The sequence below is a fragment of the Rhincodon typus genome, chromosome 20 (assembly GCF_021869965.1).
Source record: "Rhincodon typus isolate 14 chromosome 20, sRhiTyp1.1, whole genome shotgun sequence".
Classification (NCBI taxonomy): Eukaryota; Metazoa; Chordata; class Chondrichthyes; order Orectolobiformes; family Rhincodontidae; genus Rhincodon; species Rhincodon typus.
The window spans coordinates 37,181,734-37,208,616 of record NC_063351.1 but is presented as its reverse complement, the minus strand read 5'-3'; the positions used below and the strand labels follow the sequence as shown (position 1 = coordinate 37,208,616).

Below are 26,883 nucleotides of genomic sequence, written 5' to 3'. Positions count from 1 at the left end.
TAGGTGTGAGGAGAGATTAGACAAATTAGGCCTTTAATCTGGAGAAATTGGAGGGTTTTAAGGGGTTTTCAAGGTCTTCAGGATATTAACAGGGAAAGACAGGGTAGATAAAGTTAAGCTATTTCCACTGGTTGAAGATTCTAGAATCGGGGGCATAGTCTAAGAATTAGGGTGAGGCCATTCAGGGGAGATGTTTGAAAGCATTTCCACATGCAAAGAGTAGTGGAGGTGTTGAACGTTCTTCCTCAAACGACAGTTGATGCTAATTCAATTGTCAAATTTAAGTCTGAGACAGATACTTTTTTATTAAGCAAGGGTATCAAAGGATACGGGTCCAAGGCAGGCAAATGGAGTTAGGCCACAGATCAGTCATGATCTTATTGAATAGCAGAGCAGGCTCGAGGGGTTGAATGGTCTACTCTTGTTCCTAGATTGCCCCACACGGGCAAACATCCATTCTACATCTACTTTGCCAATCCCTTTACCATCTTACATACTTTAATTAATTATCCTCACATTCTTTTGTAGGCTGTAGAATCCTAAACCGCTCAATCTCTTGTCATAAGACAATTAATCTGGTGAATCTCTATGAATTGCCTCCAACGCAATTACATCTTTCTTCAAATAAGGGGAGATAAACAGAATGCAGTACTCTAGATGTGATCTAACCAATGCCTTGTACAACTACAACAACACTTCCCTATTTTTATAGTCCATTCCTTTAGCAATAAATGCTAAAATTTCATCTGCCCTCCTTTATTACCCATTGTACTTTTGTGATTTATGCGGAAGAACACCAAGATCCCTCTGCACCAAAGTATTTTGAAATTTCACTCCATTTAGATAATTTTTTTTATTCTTCTGAACAAAATGTTAACTCAACATATTTCCACATTAAACTCCAGCTGCCAAAGTTTGGTCCATTCACCTAGCCTATTCACATCCATTTCTAAATTTATTATTTTTACATTTTCTTCTATTTTGGTGTCATCTGCAAATGTGACTATTGTACCTTCTATGGCATCTAAGTTCTTAATAGTTTGGTTATTATATAACTATTATAGAACTGTAATAGTTGGGGCCTGAGGATCAAACCCTGCAGCATCCAATTATTTATAGCTTGCCAGAAAAAAAGACCCAGTTATCCTGACTCTGTTTTTTGTCAATTAGCCAATCCTCTATCCAGGTTTATATATTACCCCTAACTCTGTGTGATCTTACCTTATGTATTAAATATTGTGTATTGAGTAGTCCTGGGTATTCCTAAGAAGTATTCAAGGGATCCCAAAAACAGTTATAGGTTTGACACTACACTCCACAGTGAGAAACCCATATGTTACAAACTCTTCCTTCACAGCAATATATATTGCAATATAAACAAATCCCAAAATAAATGCCTTCTATTCAGCATTGTTTTCTCATGATGTTGCTGGCTTTCATTCTAAATTTTCATAGCACACACAAATAAGAAAGAAGGAATTGCAATTAGGCTCCTTAGCACCAGTGGTTCAAACATTTTGGATGTCCTGTGGGAGATGTGTGTGTGTGTGTGTGTGTACACGTGCGTACATGCACTAGAGCATCAGGAGTGCTTAGATTGTGATGTTAATCAGGCATTCTGGCTATTTTGGCCCATGGTTTGTGTTATGAAGATATGTTATCTGAATAGTAAATTATAATAGAATTGTAACACACAAATACATCTTGAGCTTTTTGAAAAGAACATTTTTCAAACCAAAAGGCACGGGTTACAACAGTAAATATGTTCATTTGCACAGAACATAAGCTGCTTGAATGGAGACACTGAGTTTGCAACACTTTCAGAGAGAGGTCATGCCACCCAGTTTGCGGTATACAAAAATGGTGTTGAACGCAAACAGAGACAACTTGCAGAGACTTACAACTCAGAGACAAGGTCAATAGCCTTTGCTATCTCCATCTTCATCTCTCTCTTTCTCTGAAGCCCCTCTCAAAGTTTGAGTTTGAAACCCAGTGGAAGGCCTTAATGCCACAAATGGAGGGTTCTTGAAGGAAAATCTGAATTTATACCACTGTCTCCAGGAAAATAGATTTTAACCATCTATAACTGATTCAGGAAGAAACCACAATGCTAACAGCTTTTATGGACAGTGAATTCAACTGTGGACAATCATTTGGGGCAACCTGAATTATTATTTTTCCTGAATTTATTATTTGGCCAAAGAATTCTTAAGATAACAATGTGTGAAGTTTTATGTTTTTATTCCAGACTTGAAGCAGGTTTTGTGCATTTATGTTTATAGTAACCTATAACAAGGTCAACCAGGTGGACCTCATAGAATACGAGTTTCCTGATTGGGACTGTTAATCTGGTGCAATCAGGGAGCCCTGGCTGTAAGGTAAGAACAGGAGTATCTTTGGAGCTGTTGTTGTGAGCTCAAACATAGACGACATTGAAATTGGTCACCTTCCCACATCTGGGCTACAAGATGTTTGGGGACCAGTAGCTACAGGATCCCAAAACAATGCCTGGGGCAGTCTGATCCAACTGAACATTTTCAACTTCCTTTAACAAGGCCGGTAGCCTCAATCAGGATTCCCAAAGGAGAAGGGAGCCATCAACTACATACATCCTGTTATGTGGGCCACAAATGCTGAGGTACAGGAATTGCAAGGGTTACCGTACCATTAAGGCTCAGCTGTGTTTGGCCATGCACAAGTCAATACTATAATTGAATACCTGCTATTCTACCTCAATGTTGGGGCAATCGTTCTCACCATTCATGAGCCACCAAGAAGAATCAGATACTGATGAGGAATGCCCCCTGTGTACATGGTTGATGACTCCTCTCCAATGCCTGGCTAAGACGCCCTCTAGTTTTGGACTCCCCCACTTCAGGGAAAAGACCTTGGCTATTTACCCTATCCACGCCCCTCATGATTTTATAAACCTCCATAAGGTCAAGCCTGAGCCTCCAACACTCCAGGGAAAATAGCCGCAGTCTATTCAGCCTCTCCCTATAGCTCAAACTCTCCAACCCTGGCAACATTCTCATAAATCTTTTCTGAACCCTTTCAAGTTTTACAACATCCTTCCTATAGCAGGGAGACCAGAACTGAATGCAGTATTCCAATAGTGGCCTAACCAATGTCCTGTACAGCCACAATGTGACCTCCCCCGACTCCTACACTCAATGCACTGACCAATAAAGGCAAGCATACCAACACCTTCTTCACTATCCTATCTACCTGTGACTCCACATTCAAGGAACTATGAACCTGCACTCTGAGGTATCTTTGTTCAGCAACACTGCCCAGGACTTACCATTAAGTGTATCAGTCCTGCCCTGATTTGCCTTTCCAAAATGCAGCACCTCACATTTATCTAAATTAAACTCAATCTGCCACTCCTCAGCCCATTGGCCCATCTGATCAAGATCCTGTTGTACTCTAAAGGTAACATTCTTCACTGTCAAATTTGAGATTTTCGCTTACAGACAGCCTTGTATTGCAGACTTTGTTAATCTCATACTGGCAGCCAGCTCACCATACAGCATGTCTTTGGAGTTGTGGCCATCACTCATTTGACTGAGATTACCAAGCCAATGGAGTTGCTGCTGATTTGAGAGCGTGTTCATGCTGGAGGTCCCTGCACAGTGCTATACTTCCACATTTAGCATTCTGTCTTGTCAGCAGCTCCTCAGTATTCGCCTGAGGGAGATTAGAACAGAAGAAATGGGAGGAATAGGCCATTTAGCCCCTCAAGCCATCAATAATATCACAATTAAACTGATCAGGGCCTCAACTTTTGTGTCCGGTTCCTGTGACCTTGGACCTCCTTGATGATAAAACATTTGCCTAATTCAGCATGAATATAGTTTAATGAATCAGCTACTACCACTTTCTGGGAAGTCAAATATTAAAAAAACTGACAGAAGGCATTCCTCCTCATCTCCAGGTTAAATAGGAGTCCCTTTGTCTGAAAAAATACCTTCTAACTCTAGATACCCCCACAATGGGACACGTCCTTCCAGCATTTCCCCTTTCTTTCCCTGAGAAACTTGTCTCCATAAGATCGTTTCTCATTCTTCAAACCTCCTACAGGCCCAATCTGCTTAAACTTTCCTTATAAGACAACTCATCCACCCCAAAAATCAATGTAGTGACCTTGCTCTAAATGGCCTTCAAAGCTAGCATATCTTTCCCTTAAGTAAGGAGAACAAATCTGTGTGCAGTACTCCAGGTGTGGGTTTCACTTGTGCAGTTATAGTGAGACTTCTTCGTGTTTATACTCCATCCCCCTTGAAAAAAGGCTAACATTCCATTTGCCTTCCTAATTACTCACTGTACCTGCCTACAAACATTTTTGCTATCCATGTACAAGCACAGCAAGAGCCCGCTGTAGTTCAGGACTTTGTAGTCTCTTCCTATTTGAATAATTTTCTGCTCTTCCATTCTTTCTATCTTCGTGAATAACCTCACGTTTTCCCACATGATACTCATCTTCCACTGGAGACTGAATCATCCGTGATCCCTAATGGCAGGCCTGACAATACACTGAACATTGGAGTCCCCACCTGAGCCCCTAAAGCAGAACCTTTGTGTGACACTGCCTGTTTTAAAATCGTGGTTCTAGACTTCCCATCACTTAATTCAACATCAGTATAGGATTACAGATCTCCATCCAATTTTCTGATCACTGACACCCATTTAATTTGCAAGGATCAGGCATTACTAATCAAAAAAAACTGTCTGTACGCATTCAGGCAAAAGGAGAAATTTGGGAACATGAGAAACTTGCCCTCTCCACCACCAAAAATAAGCTGTTCATTAAAAGACACCTCAGCTTGTGTGCTTCAATCATCAAGTAACCCTGCTGGCTGAAAATTGCCTTTCCCTGTAATTTGATTGCTATGATCAAATTGTTTCCATATTGCTTAACTTTGCTGATGTTTCAACCTGTCATTTCGTCAATCATAGTCATGAAACTTAGGTCTAGTACTGTTACTAAATTGGACAAAGAACCAAATATTAATGGAATGTAAGAATGTTTGCATTCCAAATGGAGGGAGACAATCTTTTCTTCATTAATGAAATTGATGATTAATGAGAAATTTAATTGATGTAACATTACATATTTTCCCAATTTCTCATTAGAAAATCAACACTTAAGATTTGTTAAATTTGTTCCATTGTTTTTCTTATGATCACAATTTATTCAATAACTACAAGAAACATCTGTGGAGAGGTCTTAATAACTGACCCAAGATGATGAGCTTTATTGTAGAGAACAAAATATACTTCCAATCCTGGATTATATTATGTAAATATTTGACCTACCACAAACAAAAACATCTCTCAGCAGTGAATTAAAGCAGTGGTGTAATATTTGGGTGAAAACTCTCAACACGCATATATAAAAACAGTACATTTCCAGAGCATTAATTATACTATGTAAACATTAGTACAAAAATGTTGCTGTTGATGGGAAAAAGTTACAGTTACATTGATCAGTTTAAAAGAATTGGTTAATGGTTCTGCTTAAAAGCATTAATATTTGTTCAGTGTAATTTTAAAGCATTCCTCAACCTGAAACAAACACAAAAGATGCTGCAGAAATTCAGCAGGACTGGCAGCATCTGTGAAGAGACAGATTTGTTGAGTTGCTCCAGCATTTTCTGCGCTTGTCGCAGATCTCTAGCGTCCACAGGATTTTGCTTTTTTCCACAAGATGGGCTGTTGCTGCTACAGTATCATCTGGAGAAGCTTTTCTTTCCCTAAAGTGGACAGAATTGAGGCAGTATTTCCTTCAAATTCTGTACTCATTTCACAAGATAAAGTAAATACTGATGAGCTATGCACTTCAACTCATTTTCGTTCTTTCTCCCAAAAGATGCTACATTGTCCACACTTCTTCCTTAAAGAATTCCAGGATTTTGCCTCCATTACTCTGCCCAGAAGTACATGGTAATGAATCTGCAGCCTGTTTTATACCATACGAGGAGACAGCAAGAACTGTAGATGCTGGAAGTCTGAGTCAATACAGTGTGGAGTTGGAGGAAAGCAGCAGGTCAGGCAGCATCAGAGGAACAGGAAAGTCGATGTTTCAGGTTGGGACCCTTTATTAGGACAGCTTGTCCACTCCTGATGAAGGGTCCTAACCCGAAACATTGACTTTCCTGTTCCTCTGATGCTGCCTGACCTGCTGTGCTCCTCCAACTCTACACTGTGCTGACATCAAATGAGATTTTCTCTTCCATTGAATATAAACATTGCTGTTGATTTCATCATGAGCCTGTTTATCAATATTGGCATTAGATGACTATCATTTCCTTTGTGTGGACATCAATCCTAAAGCTCTCTTTAAGTGCACAGAATATGAGTTCCCTTTTTTATTTGATCTATGTTTCCGTTAGTAACATTTTTGGCTGTAAGTCTAAAAGGTTGTGTGCTCATGTCCACAGTATTCAGCAAAATAATCGAGGCTGATATTCTAGTGCAATACTCAGAATGCTGCAGAGTTGGAGGTCCCATCTTTTTGGATGAGATATTAAACTGAGGCCTTGTCTACTCAGGTGTCAGGTGGGTGCAAAATATGCCATAGCAATACTTTGAAAAAGAGATGACAAGTTATCCCTCGTTCTCCGGCCAATATTATCTGGTAATTATCATATTGCTGAACCTTGTGGGACCTTGCTGCATGCTAATTGACAACATTTCTGAAGTACTTCATTGGCTACAAAGAACTTTGGGGCATCCTGAGGTAATGGAAGTTACTCTGTAAATGCAAGCTTTTCTTTCTGATGCTTAAGACATGACTGTAGGCCTTATTACAAAATAACCTATGCATCAGTCTTTACTGTTGCATTAGCAGCAATTGTGACTCCATAGACATTTCTTCAAAATCAGGACTGAAGTTGTTTGAGTTGCGTAGAGGTACTTGCAAAGAGGAGAGAGGATGAATGTATTTATTTATTGGGAAATTTATTCATGGTGCAGATAATCTAACAACTTTCTTTTGCACAGAAAATGCAAGAGGTTTGAATTTGCTATTCATAACTCCTATATTGTGTTATGATAGTGCTGTAAAACATAGTGCTAAAACACTCAGATGTTTTTTTCTCAGTTCTGAACTGGGATCATGGCAAGCATACCATTTAAACTCAAAGTATGTGGTAAGTATCGGAAAGTACTTCTCATGCAATTACTATCAACTAGCTAAGTTGGAAAAAAAAGTTTCCTACCTGACATGAGATATTTACAACATATTTTTCTTAGATTAAGACCTAGTTCTCCAAAATTCTCTAGGCAGCTATCCAACTGATGTCATATACAGACCCTGTCAATGAGGATTCACAACAGTTCCATTTCAAGTGCATTCTTTCATATCCTGAAAGGTAGCCCTTTGGGAGCAAATACCATGTACGCAATCATTTTTTTTAAAGAAATCAAGCTCAATGTAACAGTTTACACTAAATCTATTACCCACCTCACCTTTTTTTTTTCCTGAAATATTTACCGAAAATAGCTGCAAATTCAAAACAGATGTAAATGTGCAGCTGTACTATAAGTACAGGTTACTCAATTGGGAACTGTACAATACAGAACTTATTGCACTAGTGTGTTAGGTTTGATCATTCCCAAGCGTAAAATTTACAGATGAGTTATTAAGCCCTTTCCCACAAGTGGAATAAATTCAGTATTCCATGTTTCTCCATTGGGCATTCTGTTTATACCATTATGTGTAATTATTTTTATATTTCAATTAGAAATAGAAATCTACCTATAATACTATTAACATCTCAGAGAGGCTTTGGCAATACTGTGGCCTGTACAAAGAACTCTGCAATTCATTGATGCAAAGCCCGAGGCTGTATTTTCAACCCCAATATGGGGGCAATAGTGGAGGCAGATGAGGCGAATATGGGTGAATTCATGCTCCTGGTCACAATGTCAATTTGCCAACACCTTCCTATTCCTGGATCATTTCCCTAGAGTGAGATTGAAGCAGGGGATCTACCTATCTGCAAGCACGGGTAACCAATTAAGGGAAGTAGCAGGCCAATTATGTACAATTATCAGAGGCCAACTGGAATTTTCCAGTCAGTCTGTTGATCCTGCTATGGTGTAAGAAACAGGTCAACTGCTCAAAGTAGCCTCCCAGTGATAGGCTAGAGGCCTAACTCTCCCAATTTCATTTCAGCTTTCATCCATGCACCCCCCCCTCCAACCCCACCTATGTGGCCACCTCTTTGTCCATAGGCTGGTGATGGGTAGGGGATCACTTCAGGAATAGTGGTCAGGCAGCTGGGGGTAATTTGATAGGTTACTGAGAAAGCACCTCAAAATGAATGGCAGGCTGTAGCTCTTTCCATATTGAGGACATTCCATCAGCCCTCCAGCTTCAAGAATTATAATTTTCAAATCAACCTGTTCAGAGATATTATGAGATAGTAGGAACTGCAGATGCTGGATAATCTGAGATAACAAGGTGTAGAGCTGGATGAACACAGCAGGCCAAGCAGCATCAGAGGAGCAGGAAGGCTGACGTTTCGGGCCTAGGGCCTTCTTCTGAAGAAGGGTCTAGGCCTGAAACGTCAGCCTTCCTGCTCCTCTGATGCTGCTTGGCCGGCTGTGTTCATCCAGCTCTACACCATTTTATCAGAGATATTATGACACCTCTCTGGATCAGGGTGATACTTGAACCCAGGTTTCCTAAATTAGAGGTAGGGATAGTACTACTGCACCACATGTTACCTGTCCAGCTTCAAGAATCAGTGCTATCCTTAATCAGAAACAGATTTGCCCTGAGGCCATTAATTCAGGTGAATATCCTTGGCATTGTGTATGGTCAGGACTTCCATATGACCCTTAATATTTGGGACCTTGTCCCAAAAGTTGAAATCCTATCCATAGTTTGTCATAGTCATGATAGAATGTGGCCTCTAAATATCAATTCAAGCTCAAATTGAAATGAGCAGTTTTATAGGTGTTTAAAATTTTGGATGTTTGCATGACCCACCTAAATTATAGTTCTACAGCACTGATACCGAAAACAAGTTTCCTGTTAATGAAAATATCCATTTTAAGTAAATAAATACAGTATGTGACTAAAAAAGAAACATTCGAAAAGAATATAAAAAAGCTATACATTGCAATGTAATCTTATTTTTATAGAAAAAAACTCTAATAGTGTATTTTACAAAAACTTCGGCTTTTATAAAATTTCAAGTTAATTCCAGTTTCCAAATTTAGGAAGATTGACTCCTGCTACATATTGTTATTTCTGTTCTAAGTCCAAATAGATTTTCTCCATTTCATAATAAAAGGCATTGCTGCAATTTCCTGACCTTCTTCCATGAATTTTCTTCCAGGCTAAGTGGTGATGGAAATGGGGTGGGACTCTGTTCTGTCATACCCTTTCCTGGGGTTTCATGCTTCTCCTATTTCCTTCTATAAATGTGTAATGATATAGAAACATAGAAAATAGGAGCAGGAGTAGGCCAGTCAGCCCTTCAAACCTGCTCTTCTATTCAATATGATTATGGCTGATCATCCACCTCTACCCTATTGCACTTTTGCCTCACACCCTTTGATCCCTTAGCCTGAAGAAATATATCTATCTCCTTTTGGAAAACATTCGATGTTTTGGCCTCAACCACTTTTTGTGGCAGAGAATTCCGCAGGCTCACCACTCTCTGGGTGAAGACATTTCTCCTCATCTCAGTTCTAAATGGCCTCCTCCGTATTTTTACTTCCCTGCTGCACTACTCCATAGGGGGACATGATGACTCAGTGGTTTGCATTGCTGCCTTACAGTGCCAGGGACCCAAGTTCCATTTCAGCCTTGGGTTACCGTATGGAGTTTGCACATTCTCCCTCTGTCTGCATGGGTTTCTACCCACAGACCAAAGATATGCAGGTTAGGTGGATTAGCCATGTTAAATTACCCCGTATTGTCCAGGGATATGTAGGCCAGGTGGATCAGCCATGGGAAATGCAGGAGTACATGTGTCTTCAGAGGATCAGTGCAGACGTGTTGGGCCAAATGGCTTCTATCTGCACTATAGGGATTCTATGATTTTTTTTAGGCTGTGACCCCTGGTCCTGGACTGCTCAGTCATCAGGAATATCTTTCTGGTATGTACCCTGTCTAATCCTGTTAGAGGGATATATATTGGCCTAAGTATATTTTGGTCAATCCCAGAAACTCATTTTCCAACCTTAATCATAGAAAAAAAAATCACTTTTCCCCAATTTTTCTGAGCAATCTTCCATTGGAGGATCCTTCAGAAACCGCTCAGTCGAGCACAAATAAGCTGTTCAGAAGTCAAATCAACTTTTTGCTGGGGGTTAGCTACCACATTCAGGCAATTTTTTTTTTCTTTATTCATTCTCAAGATGAGGCCGTCGCTGGCTAGGGCAGCATTTATTGCCCATCCCTAATTGCCCAGAGGGCAGTTAAGAGTGAACCACATTGCTGTGGGTCTGGGGTCACATGTAGGCCAGACCAGGTAAGGATGGCAGTTTCCTTCCCTAAGGGGCATTAGTGAACCAGATGGGTTTTTCTGACAATTGACAATGGGTTCACGGTTATCATTAGATATTTTGTTGAATTCAAGTTCCACCATCTGCTGTGGTGGGATTCGAACCTGGGTCCCCAGAACATTATCTGGGTCTCTGGATTAATTGTCCAGCGATAATACCACTAGACCAAAGCTTGATTGAAAGTCCATGGAGAGAAAGAAATGTTTAAGAATGGGTAAAGAAGTAGGTTGGCAGGTGGGTGAGGTGTTTTGATGTTAGTCAGGTAGGGGGCAAGCCTGATTGGGTTGGGGTAGTCATGGGTTCAAGCAGGTAATCGGGGTGTGAGGGTGTCAGAATGGATCATCACTTATATGGTTACTAGTGGTTAGGATTTTTCTGTCCAATGTTTTCTGGGTAATTATCCAGATCAGTTAAACTGTTTGTACTCTTTGATTCTAACTCAGAGTTGGAGATCTTTTCAGATATTGATTACTGTTCCTATTTCTTAACAAATTTCCATCTGCAATTTCATTGTATCACAAATGTATACATTTGGCCCTTCATATCTGTTCCAGCATCATAAAACACATGTTTGACCTCGACATATCTCTTTTGAAAACAAAGGTCCCAATTTGTTCATATAAATTGAAATAGCTTCATCAATCATCCACACATTTTTTCCACATTGAAGATGCATACTTAATTTGAACAACCAGTTTAAAAACAGCACAGAAAGCCAATTAAACAGAAAAACCAAAAGAACCGTGGATGCTGGAGATCAGAAACAAAAACAGAAATTGCTGGGAAAACTGAGCAGGTTTGGCAGCATCTGTGGAGAGAGAGCACAATTAACATTTTGAGTCCAGTATGACTCTTCTTCAGAACTGATGATAGCTAGGAAAAGGTTGATATTTATGCAGAAGATAGGGTTGAGGGAGAGTGAACAATAGGTAGAGATGGAGCCCAAAGAGACAGAAACACCGCTGGACAGACAAAAGAGTAGGTAAAGGTTAGTCTGGAGGAACAAATAAGCTGCTAATGGGGACTATTAGTAGCTGGCAATGGATTGTTTGTGGTAGCAGCCCATGTGATGACAAAGCCTGGTGTATAGGGGTTGGGGTAAGGACATTGGGAGAAGGTGGCTCAAGCCCTAAAATTGTTGAACTTAATATTAAGTCCAGAAGACTGCGGAGTTCCCAAGTGGATAATGAGGTACTGTTCTTCCAGCTTGTGCTGAGCTTCGCTGGAGCACTGCAGCAAGCCTGAGATAGAGATCCTGGCCAGAGAACATGGCGATGTGTTGAAGTGGCAGGCAACTGGAAGCTCAGGGTCTTTTTTGTAGACAGAATGTAGATGTCCTGGGAAGCCAGTCTGAACTTCATTTCCCCAGTGTAGAGGAGACCACATTGTGAGCAATGAATACAGTAGACTGGATTGAGTGAAGTGCAGGTAAAGCGTTGCTTCACCTGGAAGGTGTGTTTGGGCCCTGGGGTGGTGAAGAGGGAGGAAGTAAACAGGTAGGTGCTACACCTTCTGCAGTTGCAGTGGAAGGTGCTGTGAGGACATGTTGGGATAGAAGGCCAATTGCCCATCTCCATGACTCTATTCTTTTTCGGCAGCTGTACAATGTTTTTGAGTATGTGTCAATATGTCAAAAAAAAAGAGGAATCCTGATGGTTATGGATAATTTCCCACTTAATTGCTGCTATTTATCTTTCACAGATTCATATTGATCTGCAACTCTTTGCACTAATGAATCATGCACAATATATCTAGAAGTACATTATCCTATCCAGCCAATTCCGCAAGATTGTAAGAGGAATCTGAAATAAACAATGGTAAATTGAAGTCCTGTCCTTTCCTTTTACTTTTCATTCAAAGGTGGTAATTCCTACGGTGCAGCATTTCCTCATCACTGCACAGCACTGAAGTGTGGGTATGTGCTCAAGTCACCAAAGACAGACATAAATGCATAGAATAGAAGGATCACATTAATGCTGTAGAAGTGCACTTCTCAGCTGCGCATAAAATGGATGTAGATACCTATACTGCATGTGACTCATTGGTTTACTTTGTCTGAAAACTTGAGATATTTATTATTTTCTACCGTATTTTCCAGATGAGGAAACGAAAACTGTTAATGGGTTGAATCCAAACAGATATTTGTTTTGTTGTCTGTAGGCCCCACTATATGTATGTGCAGAAGTGGTGTTGACATGTTAATAATTCACCTAAACCAACTACTCTAAATAATCAAGTAAATTCAGAGATCCCATTCTCAGCATTGTAGCAATCAAAGGGAGGAAATCAAAACACAATAGAGCTTACTTCATGTTTAGATTAATTCTGCAAATAGGAGATCAGTGAAGTTACTCAAATAATCATTTCTAATTCCATGAAATAATGAAGATTTAACAGCATTTATTGTACCTGTACAGACTCTAGGAAACTAACTGTAAAAAATATTTCAATTAAAAGACCCTCTGACAGAAGCTTGGATTTGTATTACAAATGAATCATATCTGGGCCCGATTTATGGCTGGGTATATACAGTCAATGCAAAGGACACAAGGTTTAAAGGAGGACTCATTAAACTTTAAAGAAGATCTAATCTTGGTTAAATCAACTTCAATATCTTTCTCATAATCCTTCATTATCCAGTTATATTCCAATTTACCTAGTCCCTTTTGGTCTCAAAATTACTAGTGCAAGATAAAATGGACATGAGCATTATTGCTTATTAAGACTAAGTGTCATCTTAGAAACTAATAATTGTATGGACATTTTACTGCAACAGTACAGACACTCTAACCACTTCCTCTTTAGCATCTTTTTGCATTTTCTTCACGTGCCCTTTGTTATATCTTTCTTTGTATTTATTGTCATTTTTTTCTCTACAGGAAAGAAATTATTAAGTTAAAGAGGGTTCAGAAAAGATTTACCAGGATGTTGCCAGGACTGGAGGGTTTGAGTTAAAAGGAGAGAGTGGGTAGGCTGGGACTTTTTTCACTGGAGCATAGGAGATTGAGGGGTGAATTATGAAGATTTATAAAATCATGAGGGGCACAGATAAGCTGAATAGCAAAGGTTTCTTCCCTAAGGTGATGAAGTTCAAAACTAGGGGGCATATTTTTAAGGTGAGGAGAAAGATTTAAAAGGGACCTGACAGACAACTTGCTCACACAGAGGGTGGTTTGTATGTGGAATGAACTACCAGGGGAAGTGGCTGATGCAGGTACAGTTAGAACATTTAAAAGACATTTGGATAGATACATGAGAGTAGAGGTTTAGAGGATATGGACCAAATGCATGCAAGTGGCACTAGTTTAGTCTTGAAAACTTGGTTGGCATGGACGAGTTGGACCAAAAGGTCTATTTCTATGCTGTATGACTCTATGACTCTTGTGACTCTGACTCTCTTAGTAGCAACTGTTCTGACCTTGCTTTTGGTCTGTGCAAAATCACTTTTAAAATATAATGGGTGGATTCATTGGTATTTATGGTATTTATTATTTGCATTAAATTACTTACTTTTGGTACTTTTTTCTAATTCTGGTTAGTGGAGGTTATTTTGTTTTATGTACAGATCCCACCTAACCATGAAAACTCCCACTAACACTAAGGCTCACTGCTGACCTCTTTCATCCATTGAAGATAAATGTCAGAATTCTTAGGGACAGCGAAAGATCACTTACATTTCAACAAACCTGTCCCTGTTTGATTAAACTTAGTTTCACTTATCTGCCTTATATCATGTCCCTCAATCCAGTTTGTCTCCAAAAACAGGTTTAATTATCTGTTGAATCAATATCAATGGTCTACTTCAATGAAATTACAGGTAACTATTCCACAATTCAATTTCCTTTTCGAAGTTCAGGCTGATTTGATCCTAATGTATTTGTTTTAAACTTTTGCTGTTAGCACTCACACTCTTAACCCTGTTGAACAACTTTCCTATATTAGCTCTGTTAAATGCTGTCAGCATCTGGAGAATTTCAATTGAGTCAATTGACTCTTTTTTTTCCCAGATAATCTTGGCCAAGATTCTGCTAGGCCAGAATGAAATTAGTAGTAATCAGTATCAGACTATTCACAACTCCATTCAAGTGTTTGTTGTTACCTTCAAACAGGTATATTCACAACATTAAGCGCTCTTCTGTAAAGGCTGTGTCACTACCTCTGAGCCAGGAGGCTGGGGTGCAAGTCCCACCTGCTCCAGAGGTGTGTCATAACATCCATGAACTGATTGATTTGAAAATAACTACATTCACAATGTAGTGGAGTTTCAGATTTTCTTTGTCCATCAGAATTAATACTATAACACTAGATTTGTCAGTTACAGAGCCATAGAACCATAGAGATATCCAGCATGGAAACAGACCCTTCTGTCCAACTCACCCAGCCGACCAAGTATCCTGGATTAATCTAGTCCTATCTGGCAGCATTTGGCCCATATCCCTCTAAAGCCTTCCTATTGATATACCCATCCTGGTGCATTTTAAATGTTGTAATTGTACCAGCCTCCACCAATTCCTCTTGCAGCTCACTCCACTCCACACACACACCACTCTTGCCATGAAAATGTTGTCCATTAGGTTCCTTTTAAATCTTTCCTCTCTCACCTTAAACTTACGCCCTCTAGTTTTGGACTCCCCTACCCTGGGGAAAAGACTTTGACTAGTCACCCTATCCATGCCCCTCATGATTTTATAATTTCTTTAAAGTCACCCCTTAGTCTCTGATGCTCCAGGGAAAACTGCCCCCAGCCTATTCAGCTTCTCCCTATAACTCAAACTCTCCAACCCTGGCAACATCCTTGCAGATCTTTTCAGAACCCTTTTAAGTTATACAACATCTTTCCTATGGCAGAGTAGCCAGAATTGAGTGCAGTATTCCAAAAGGGGCCTAACCAACATCCTGTCCAGGTGCAAACTTTGAGTTTGTTTCTCTATGGTTCCACATTGACTGACAGACATGTACAGATACAACAAAACAGTACTGAGCTCTTATTATAGAAAATTCTATTTAATTTGCAAGACTGAATTTTAGAAATGAGGCATGATTCATTGACTGTTTTGGTAACATAAGAAGGTTGCATGATCCATGAAGACAGCATATCTGGAAAAAAAAATAAGGTGCATTATTATTGTAGAAAATTAAGAGAAAAGTCTCAATTTCCTTCATACTGAATCTCCAGCAAAAGCACTCAACAATTTTCCTTTAAGCTAAAACTGAGATATTTTTACCTGAAATATCTATCTAGTTACAATATATATCACATTATTTTCAAATATAGAGGATCACAACAGGACTTTCATTTAAATTCATCCCCAGTAATCAAGTTACCCATAGCATTGTTTTATTTTTGGTGTAAAATTTATACATCATCTTTGAGGAATGTACACTATGCAAGGCTCCATTAAAGGTTCAATCCAAAACGGCAGTATCTGGTGTAGTAATAACATAGATACAGGCTAGAAAGTAATCACTGGGTGTTTGTGGTGCAGTGGTAGTGTCCATACCTCTAACCCAGGAGGCCCGGGTTCAAGTCCCACCAGTATGCAATAAAATCTCTGAACAGGTTGATTACAAAATATTTAGGAAGGAATAATTTTATCCCTGATCTCTCTCTGTTGAAGTAACAGATTTAGCCGTAGGAGCAGTTGAAACATAACAGCTGGGGGTAGTTGTGAGGTGGCAAATGGTCAGTGTCTCTGGGCAAGGATAGGGAAAACAGACAGTGAAGAAGGTTTTCTAAAATTACAAAGGGATCTTGATAAAATGAGTCAGTGTGCTGAAAAATGGCAGTTGGAGTACAATCTGATTAAATGCGAGATATTGCATTTTGGTACAACAAACAAAGGCAGGACTTCTACAATTAATAGCTGGGCCTTGGGTAATGTTGTAGAACAGAGGGACCTAGGGGTTCACGTACATAATTCTTTGAAGTTTGCGTCACATAAGGAAAGGGTGGTTAAAAAGGCACTTAGCATGCTTGCCTTCATTGTTGTTATTTGAGTATAGGAGGTGGGAAGACATGTTGAGGTTGTACAGGGCAATGGTGAGCTGTCTTCCAGACTATTGTGTTTGGTTCTGGTTGTCCAGTTACAGGAAGCATATTATTAAGCTCAAGATGTTTCAGAAGTGAGGTACTAGGATGTTGCCGCGTATGGAAGGTTTAAGTTATAAAGAAGGCTGGGACTTTTTTAAAACCGGAGCATAGGAGGTTGAGCGGTCACCTTTTATAGAGGTTTATAAAATCATGAGGGGTACGACCAGGGGTAATAGTTGGTGCCTTTTCACTATGATAGGGGATTCCAAGACTGAGGAGCATATTTTAAGGTGAGAGGAGAAAGATTTAAAAAAGACATGAGGGACAAATTTTTTACATCGAGGGTGCTTCACAGTGGAATGAACTTCCTGAGGAAGTGGTGGATGTGGGCATAGTTACAATGTTTAAAAGACACTTGGATAAGTACATGAATAGGAAAGGTTTGGAGGGATATGGGTCAACAGCAGGCAGGTAGGGCTAGCTTAGTTTTGGATTATGTTCAGCATGGACTGGTTGGACCAAAGATTTTCTTTGTGCTGCTGACTTTGTAACTCTGACTCCATTTGCCTGAATTTTTGCTTCTTATTGCTGTCCCTTGTGAAGGTGTGTATGTAGGACAGGATGAGGATTGGCTATGCTTTTTTCAATTGTTGAGCAGATTGCCAACACACTGTCACAGCTCATACACAAAGAATGTCTTAAAGGCATGAAAATAATTTTGCTTTTTACTGAGTATGAAGGCACACTGATAAAATGATGCGAAATGTTTCTCCTTAAGTAACAATACAATCTATGGGCATTTAGCCAAGTTTTGTATTGTTGTAAATAAGATTAATATTAAGGAAATTATGATACTTTCACAATGACAATACAATGATGATAAATTCCTAATTCATCCATATAGAAGATTCTCAAGCTTGTTCACTGAGTGCGTAAACTTTTATAAGCTTCGGTTTGCATCAATTGTGCCAATGGCAGGTGACCCTTTCAGTACAAAAACCAGGTGTTCACCCATAGGTATTTACTCATTGGCAGATTTGATTGCTGAAACATCCGTTGATGCTATTTAACAATGATTGACTCACCAGAGCATTTTTCTCTTCCCTCTGCCAGCTGCTCCCTGCCTGTGGCGACTGGAGTTTACAAGCTCCAGGGGCTGATGGTAGTTGTGCCGTGTCATTTTTTGATTTGTTACATTGATCTACAGAGACTGTGCTTGAGGAATCCAGCAAGAATTGACTGACGGCACACGGTTCAGGCACGGTGGCAGTTACTGTGTCATAGGCTGTGACAGTTACATGCTCTCTTGCCCTTGGCCTTTAGTTATGGGAGGAAGAAGGGGATGAAAAGTTAACTTAAACCAGTCAAATGGTGTTAGGTTTTAGAATTTAAACAAACAATCAGAAAAAAAATCAAGCTACTTTTTTCAGATGTTCACGATTCTATCACATAATCAAAATCCATTAGTGTTTTCTATGTCAATCAAACTATCAATTAATGTCACATTAATATCATACAATAATTTTTCACTTATTATACAGCACTAGAATATCTCACCCATCCAGACACCATGCTATCAAATGGAGCTTCAAAACCTGTAGGAGCTAACTCTGTATTCTCTAAAGAGTTGCCAACTCAATTGCACATTGTAATATGCCTCCTCACAAAACACAGCTAATGCACAGTTGATTTCCTGCCTCAAGTTCAGGCATGTTGCCTATTACCTGACAGGCCTACGACAGGATTCAAAATTAAGCATATGGTAATTTAATTAACTCTTTCTTTCCCACAAAGCACCTCCTGAACAAGTTGTATGCCTTAAGGCTAAATATCAAACATGGTGAAATTGTTTCCTGCTCTAGTGCGCACCTTGCTTTTGACTTATTGCGTGAACATTGGATGAGAACTGTTCACCTGCTACCTACAAGTAAGTCTCACACTTGACCTGTTCTGAAATCAGACGATTAATTCTCTATTGTATGCAAAGGGTTTTTTTTGACTTGTATGGTGAAAGCTGACAATAAAAAATACATTCACTGGCAGGAAAAAGCATCAGCTAGTAGATCAGTAGCCAAAAGGTTCTAAGTGCAACTTAAAAAAAACAAATAGCAATTTTGACATCTCAGTCAAACCTACAGCTAAAAATGATACCTTTCACAGAACAATGGTGACTCTAATTACTGTTTTTAAACTGGAAGTAATAAAGCATTCTAACAAGAGCCATCATGTGCAAATCATCCACCAATTTGTGAAGAAAAGCATTTGCCATAGCAGGGTGGTTGGGAGGAGGCACTGCCCTGTTCGCATGGAACACTCATTTATTTGCTTGCACACTGTTCACCATTCGGAAAGTCTGTACAACTGCTTAAAATACTACTTGAAGTAAGCATAACTTTAAGCAATTGTGTTCGGCAGTGTTTGATCAACAACATTTTCAGACAGGCCTATTGTATAATGTTTCAAAATGTTCAAACACACAATGCTAATTATTTGGGTGGCCTCAATGGATCATCAGTGTCAGAGTCTGTTTGATCACTAGAATGTACTTTTCCCAAAGCTGTAAAAATAATGTTTCATTTTTACAATGCAAATGTCATCTTATTTGATGGATTTGTTTTAAACTTTTGATTGGCTATAAAAGGATATAAGACAAATAGATTATGCTTAAAGGCTGATTCTGTTTTGCTTAGCTGCAACAAAATATTCTCATTGTTTTTGTACATTTTTTCTTCAGTGCTTCAAGGCCATTGGCAAAATCATATTTTCCTTTTTTGCATGGAGATGTCAGCTCTACTTGTATGCAATGGACTAAACATACTATTTTACAAGGAAATGTGAGTAATGCTTATTTTTCAATGTAACGTATACTTGCTAAAAATGCATGATTCTGCAATGAACACCTTCATAAGAAATAGATTTCAAAGAGATCTGGAAGAAATCAATTTAAAAAGAAGCATGAAGGTATAGCAGGAATGTTATTGTAAAACAGTGCAGGATATGTAGTATGTGCTAGGGATTTGTGCGAACACAAAGATATCTTGACAAGAAGGTAGAAAGTAAGATGGCAATTTAATAAGTAGAACCCTGGTTGTAGGTCAGGTATAACGGCCTCAGTCCCCATGGACATGGAAGAAAAAAAAAAGCCATATTTCCACACTCAATGGCTCTGCAGGAAACTTTGCTAGAAGTGCATGTGTGGACTTCAGGTGAAGGCACAATGGTGATGGCCCCAGCAGTTAAACAGCCTGCCAGCATTCACGACCAAGGTCCCCAGTGCAAATGATATGGGACACCCAGAACCATAGGCTCGTACCCCAAGCAAACAGTCACTCTGTCAGGAGGGCACTGGTTGAGAAAGCTGCTGACAAGAAAAATGAAAAACTGGTAAGGTTCTAGGGAAGCGAATGTACTGCAGGAAGCAAAACAGGAAGTACATCATACTGGTGAACAATATGATCAAATATTTGTTAGGAGTAGATCATTTTTCAATGAGAAGGGAGTGCTGGAAAGGATTTGAAAGTGTGGGAATGGAGGAGTCAAAAACAATTAGTTTTGTCTGTGTATCTGTGTCATTCATCAAATATTGTTCACTTTGAAGAATATTTTACAACAAAATTTCCATACACAGTGAACAAGTCCGCAATGACAATACCATGCAAGCTGAGACAAATATACTTACGATTCATACCACAGAATTTCCGCAAGTGTTCTGCCAATCTGCTAAGTCAAATTTGGTACAGAATTAATAAAAACATAGTAAAGTCGGATAAATTGTAAAATGGTGATTTAATTGTTTCCCTGAAATTCCATCAAAGCTGTCCCAAAGTTACAGCAGGATATGAGGAGACCCCTGTATAAATTCTACTGCCTCAGAATGTCTCATCTGGTCTCCGCAAAGAAAGAAAAACGAATCTTTTGGTCAACAGATAGCATTTTAAGTGCATCATTCACTTAAAAATCAGATGCAAACTCATAAGGTGATTATACTGACGAGGAAGAAGCAGAGTAAAGCACCAATGAATAGCAACATAGAGGATCAGTTAGGCTGCAGTCAATATAGGGTGAAGATTCAATAGTCAGAATGCCCTTTCTGAGTTTACAATGAAGACTTTATTGTGACATAGTGGAGAAATATACCTATGCTATGCATTTACATGACCCTGTTCTTGTAAGTTCAAATACAGTCTGGGTCTACATGAATTTCAGGCTAACAACATGAACTGACTTTTTGGTCTGCCCTTACTTAATGTATCTGCACCTCTGGGTTGTCTGTTTTTCCTCTTTTCAACTGCACATTAGTCATCATTGAACAGTAAACTAGTCTATACTATTTTGCTTGCTTCACTGTTCTGGAAACCAATGTTACCCCACTCTTTTTCAAATAGAAATTCTGTTAAACTTGAAAGACGAAAACAAATAAGCCACTGGTGTGCTTATGAGATGGAAGAACAAAATTTAACTCCGGTCACATCTATGACAGAAGATCATTGCTTTTTACTTGATTGATCGGTGCATTGCTATAAGTAAGCACTTTGTACTTTTAGTGTGCTCACATACTGTTACTGTCACTGTACACTTGCTTGCAACTGGCTTCAGAGGAAATTTTCTGCTATTTCCTTTGAGCGTCACTGCATTTGTCACAAGTGGCACAGCTAGAATTCACAATCTTGATTCTCTACACGTTCTCATAGAACATGTGACTCAGTCAAAAGTAGCCCTGGGATATTCCAGGTGACTATGCATGATGTGTGACATTGATTGCATGAAGTAGGGAGAGAGTTAGACAGTGGCATTGATACTTGTTTCCCTGTCTGATTCTTCAGGTGGTGCACAAATGACTGTGTCAAAAACAAAAAGAGCGAACAATTAACTGAGGTAATTTTAAAAACTGGGGGCAAGTCACATCAGATAGATGAACTTACTAATAAAACCCTTCACATCACTCATAAATGATAGTTTAGCATAGTTCTCCATGCAGTGGGGCATTGGGGAAATTGACAAGAGGAGCCAAAGAGTGCCTCAAATTGAACCTTTTCACATAATGAACCTTATTGATGTATGCAGCACAGCCATACCATGCAAATACAATTGAAGATTGTAAGTACAGACCAATAACTGATATCCTCTACCAATACCAGCCCTCACCCAAGGAAGGCAGCACTGCATACAAATAGTATGTCCACAAATATATGCCGTCCAAGATTGAGCGGAAATCAGCTCCTCGCCTTTGAGCAGCCTATGAGACCTTGGCTTGAACTTTGTGATTTGTGTGACAGCTTTATGGTTGCCTATGATTACTTCACAGAGATGACGGTGATCAATCTGTAACAACTAATGACATGGTCGAGGTTGCTTGTGGCCAGGATTTGTATTCCACACACTTAGACAGTACTTATTTCCAATGCAGGGTATGCACTGTAATTAAAGATCTCTTCAATTTGTACTAACATGCATTGTCTGACCTAAAATGTCACCTCTTTTTTACATTGATAAAACCCTTCGTTCTCTCAGGACAGTAGCTTGAAAGGAATTTGGAGATTTACATATACATATTAATCAATTAAAACCTTCTAACTGATTAAAGATTTAACAACAGGTTTGTTCAATACATCCTTGTCAGTGGCATGACATTTTGACATTTCACTTTTATAAATTCTGATACTACCTCTCTCACTAACATCTGAAGAAGGACTGAGGCTCCAAAACCTTGTGTTTTCAAATAAACCTGTTGAACTATAACCTGGTGTCGTGTGATTTCAGATCTTGTCCACCCTGGTCCAACACCAGCACCACCACATCTTGGCAACCTGTACTGTGTAAGTGCTTTATTAATGCAATTATCCATTGAAAGGCCTGACAACACTCTCAAGTAGAACCTGCATGCTCAGGCATAGAAAAAAAAAATATACCAACTACTAAAGATGTGATTGCAGCCGTTTTCATTTACGTTGCGCATTTAGCATTCAGATGAGGGTAGAAGGCACACAGGTCATGTGTTGTAGTGTGAGTCACAGGCTCAGCATACTAACCTATGTGATCCTCCAAAGCCTTCATGATCCTCTCTTCCTTGTATATTGCGTCAACCCCATCAGCTCTGAGCTTCTACACATCCCCATCCAATATACCAAATTATACCTTCATCTCCCAACATTACCTACGAAGTGCTGGCACTATAGCTTAGCCATGCCAAATATTACGATGCATTGCCCCTGCCCCTGTCGAAGCCAAAGTAGTGGTAACTGTCAATTACTCCCCTCACCATATCCTCCAATGCACTATTATCTCCCACGCTTTTCTGCTGAGTGCCCCTTCACAATTATTTTCTTCTTTGCATCTCCGTATGAGGCCTCCAAACCTCAAAACTAACATCTCTACCACAGTGTTGGCTCCTGATGATCTTCCTTGATTTTTGGTGAGCAGACTCCCAGGACTGACCATAGCCCAGCCACTCACTGTATCAGAAGGAAAGCCCTGACTGATGAGTGACCAGACCCCTTCCTGATATCTGTGCAGCTCCTTGACTGACTTATCGTTAATCCCTTGATTGGTCACACTGGACTTAGAAGACTGACCATGCCCACTCCCCACTCTGTAATGGTATTGAAACCCTGATTCGCCGAGCAGCTGTCCGAGCATGTCCAAGCCCCTGGACTGGGATGGAATGCTGCCCTTGAGTAATTGTGGCACCACCCTCTGATTAATGGCAGTCTCCCTTGACTTGACTAAGGACTGCTCCCTTCAACATGGAGATATGGCCATTTGGCTGAATACATACGGTGCATTTGCCATGAAAACTGCTGTCACATGCGACAGTAACATATCCATCCCCTTGAACAATCACTGCTGACAAACATGATAAGCTGCCTGCCTTTGTATTTCTTCTGCACTAAAAGGCAAGTCAAGACAGAAGGACTGTGAGTTTTTAAGTTTCAAACACGCATAAGATTTTATTCCAAATCACAAGAATTATTTATTAGCCAAGGAAGTAGTTTCCTTTATTTTTATGATACATCTTCCAACACATTTCTTTAAATGAAATATCTTGTCAAAGATTGTCCATTGAATCAAGTATGCCAGGTCAGAGTCTCTAACACAAACAACACTGGAGTTCTCAATTTATAAAAACTTCAGCAGCTACCACGTTCTAAATTTTAAGTACTTTATTGCAATCACCTTTTTTATAAAAGTTGTCTACATGTGTTTCTGATTAGAATTTGAAATCCCTTTCTTTGATTTCTTCACACTGCCTTATATCCGTGGGCTTCTTCAAAAACATTTCTTCAATCTTATCTGATCATAATAATCAGTTTTAGTTGCACATGACAGAAAACGCTTTCGCTTTCGTCTTCAAACCCTTTACATCTAGCCCCCTCCTCCCCCATCGTCAAACAAATTTTCTTCTCATTTTATCTCCTTTAATGTTTTTTTTTCTGAAATATGGTTCAATGGTTAGTGTAAGATCTCTAATGTCTTTTCAAGTCTTTATTTGTGGGTCAGGGCAGTGAATGCCAGGAGGCTGTAATGCCATTGCAGTTATCACAACTAAACCTGATCCTGTCCTCGGACAGTAGAAGCTCGGACAGAACTTCATTTCACAAGTCTCTGATCCCTCATGGTAAAGAGAGGAGCTTGAATTTTTAATACCAAATTGAGGTGGGAGTCAGATTGCAAATTGCTGCACTTAGTTTTTTTGTCAGAGGAAAAATAATTTTCCACTGCTGAGTTCCAAGTTTGTGTGGTTTTCTCACAAGTCGGAGGGCCTGGTGAAAAAAATCTTAAGCACACCTTCTGAGATCAGACCCACACTGTGAGGACCACAGGAAAAATGTATGTCCTCCCATGTACCATTTTCATGGTGACGATGCAGCTTCTTTGAATTCCTAAAAAAAATAGTCCTTATAAAATTTGTGACAACTGGGGAAAGCCCGCAGATGAGCCTGGAACATTTTGAAAGGAAAGTGTAAAATGTTTTGGCTCCTTTAAATGTCGTGATTAGATCCTGAAATGTACATTTGTGTTTAATGTAGTGATTCATCATAGGGGTCTCTCTTGTGGAGGTAAGTTGCCCCTTACATTGGCCAGCGTGTTGTTATGTTTTATAGTTAATTGCCAATTGTTAAAAGTTCCACTGCACAGTTTGCAGTATCAATGATTGTATGTTTGAATTGGTTTTCACAGGGATTGTTACACTGATTTTTTTCTGTAATGATTAAAAATAATTCCCATCACAATTGCATGACTCTTGAGTACACCACATAGTGGATGTTGGGCAAGTGGCAACAGAGAATACATGAGGATCATGAAAGTGGCATGGTGGATCTGAGAGGGCATGAGGGGGTGCGCAGGGAGAGAAGTGATGAAGTTTAGGGGGCCTTTAGGAGGCTTAGGGAGCTGAGCTTTTGTGTTAGAACTGAGATAGGCCTTCTCCTCTTCGTATCCACAATTTTTAAGAGTCATACAGCACAGAAACAGGACCTTTGTCCCAACTCATCCATGCTGACCAGGTTTCCTACCTTCACAGCTCCTAAAATGCACTGCAAACCTGAAAACTGCAAGAAGGTTAAAAACCCTGGGCAATGGCATATGTGGGTCAGGTAGGCGTGTTGAAAGGTAGGGAAGCATACAGGTTGGGTCTACACGAGCCCACACAAAGATCTGAGCCAAGGTATGCAGTGTTAAACTTAGACCCTTTTACAAACTTGCAAGCAGATGTGACATTTCCATATAATCTTCTCTATGTTTCATCTATACTGAGGAAAATGGTTAAGTATTATTGTCATAAGTTTATAAATCAAGAACAAACTAGTCATTTAAAATGAAAGGACTACTATTTTGGACTCCAAACCCAATCTGATGACTGCAATTATCTGAATATTCACACTAATTGATATCAAGCCAGTCATGTGAATAAATTTGTAAACATATTTTAAGTAAATTAAATTGGCATTCACAGATGTATTTAATTCAAAAACATCACATGACTTTTTTGATAAATTAAGACTTAATTCTTGTAATTATTTTTCACCTGAGTCAGCCTCTTTATATGCATTATTGTTTTCAGTGGAACGAGAAGTTCCAGACGGTATAACGTAATAAATGTTTCTACACTGGGACAACACTTGCTGAAAGAATCCTGAAGCCAGTTATCCATGACTTCCCTGGGTAAGTTGGCCTAGACTAGGTCAGAGTTACAAGTCTAGCCCTGGAATTAAACTCAAATCTCTAAATGAGTCCACTGAGCTAACAGAGCTGTGGGTTGCCCTAGGCATATTATCTCTTTATTATGCCTGACTTATTTCTGTATCTCAAAGCTGTTTACTCCAAAGGAACAATATGTTTTCACCCCTCTTGAGTCAAGGTCTTAGAGGCTCTGTTCTGCTAAAGAACAGATACCAGGATCTTTTCAAAGAACAAAAGGATATCATTGAGAAGCAAGACAGATGGGGCTTATGCTTTTCATGGCTGACATGAACTAATTAGGATAACCACAGATTCTTGCCACTGAGAAGCATGGGTCAGTGAAAACAAATTATATGTGATTCCATGCTAAGGGTCTAAGGACTCAGGTGACATCAGGCAAGGAGCCCCCTCCCAGCTTTCAATACATCAGAAAGCAACCTGATTTCATAATGACTGACATGAAGTGGCAGCTAAACACCAAATTTCAAAAAGGAAAATCTAATTTGTAAACAAATTGACATCATAACAAGCTATAAACAGCTGTCCCGGTTCTGGCAGATTTACTGATGCTTCAGTGACTAAAAATCACAATGTTTTTCCAAAGCAACTTCATTAATTTGTGGTCTGGCATTCATTAGGACAACAAGCCCCAGGGGACTACTTACAGCTTAGCCTCCATGGTAATGATGTGAGCTTTGGGTCTGCTGATTTTAATATGGGTGCAATTCTTGGGTAGTGCAATCACACAGTTGTTACCAATTTTATGTGGACAGATCAGCGTCTATAAAATAAAGCGTATTAAAGAATGAATGGTAAAACATATATTATAGGTGTTTAAAAGGCAATATAAGGTAGAAAATATGCACTTTATCAACAATTTAGTTTATGATATGATTTTACTAAACACGACTGAATGCACAAATAGGAGTCCCTAGTGAAATGGAGAAACAAGCGAGTACTTGTTCTAGCCTGTAGAGATTTCCCAGAATGGTTAAAATCATCACCGTAAGCACTGGTAATGGAACTTTACACTGTTCAGTCTGAACAAGCTGGTCTGTAAAGTGGAGGGAAGTAATGAAGTAATTAGCTGGACTATTATAAGCACCTGTGACACTGATTAATACATGTCCGCTTTGGCAAAGTTT

The 26,883-nt window shown here is 39.4% G+C and overlaps 1 protein-coding gene and 1 long non-coding RNA gene across 2 annotated transcripts in view; one reads left to right on the top strand and one right to left on the bottom strand.

Annotated features, from left to right (window-relative positions):
• Positions 1-6,415: 6,415 nt before the first annotated feature.
• Positions 6,416-26,883, top strand: part of LOC125485589 — a 32,458-nt gene continuing 11,990 nt past the window's right edge. Inside the window, exons 1-2 of the long non-coding RNA XR_007264303.1 lie at positions 6,416-6,561; positions 19,293-19,392. This is a non-coding gene — a long non-coding RNA (uncharacterized LOC125485589). The remainder of the gene's footprint in view (positions 6,562-19,292; positions 19,393-26,883) is intronic.
• LOC109911229 overlaps positions 15,455-26,883 on the bottom strand; it is a 205,032-nt gene continuing 193,603 nt past the window's right edge. Inside the window, exons 12-14 of the mRNA XM_048609079.1 lie at positions 26,404-26,519; positions 17,644-17,875; positions 15,455-15,624 (exon numbers count right to left, since the gene is read on the bottom strand). Coding sequence (XP_048465036.1) covers positions 15,532-15,624; positions 17,644-17,875; positions 26,404-26,519 — 441 coding nt within the window. The 3' untranslated portion in view covers positions 15,455-15,531. The remainder of the gene's footprint in view (positions 15,625-17,643; positions 17,876-26,403; positions 26,520-26,883) is intronic.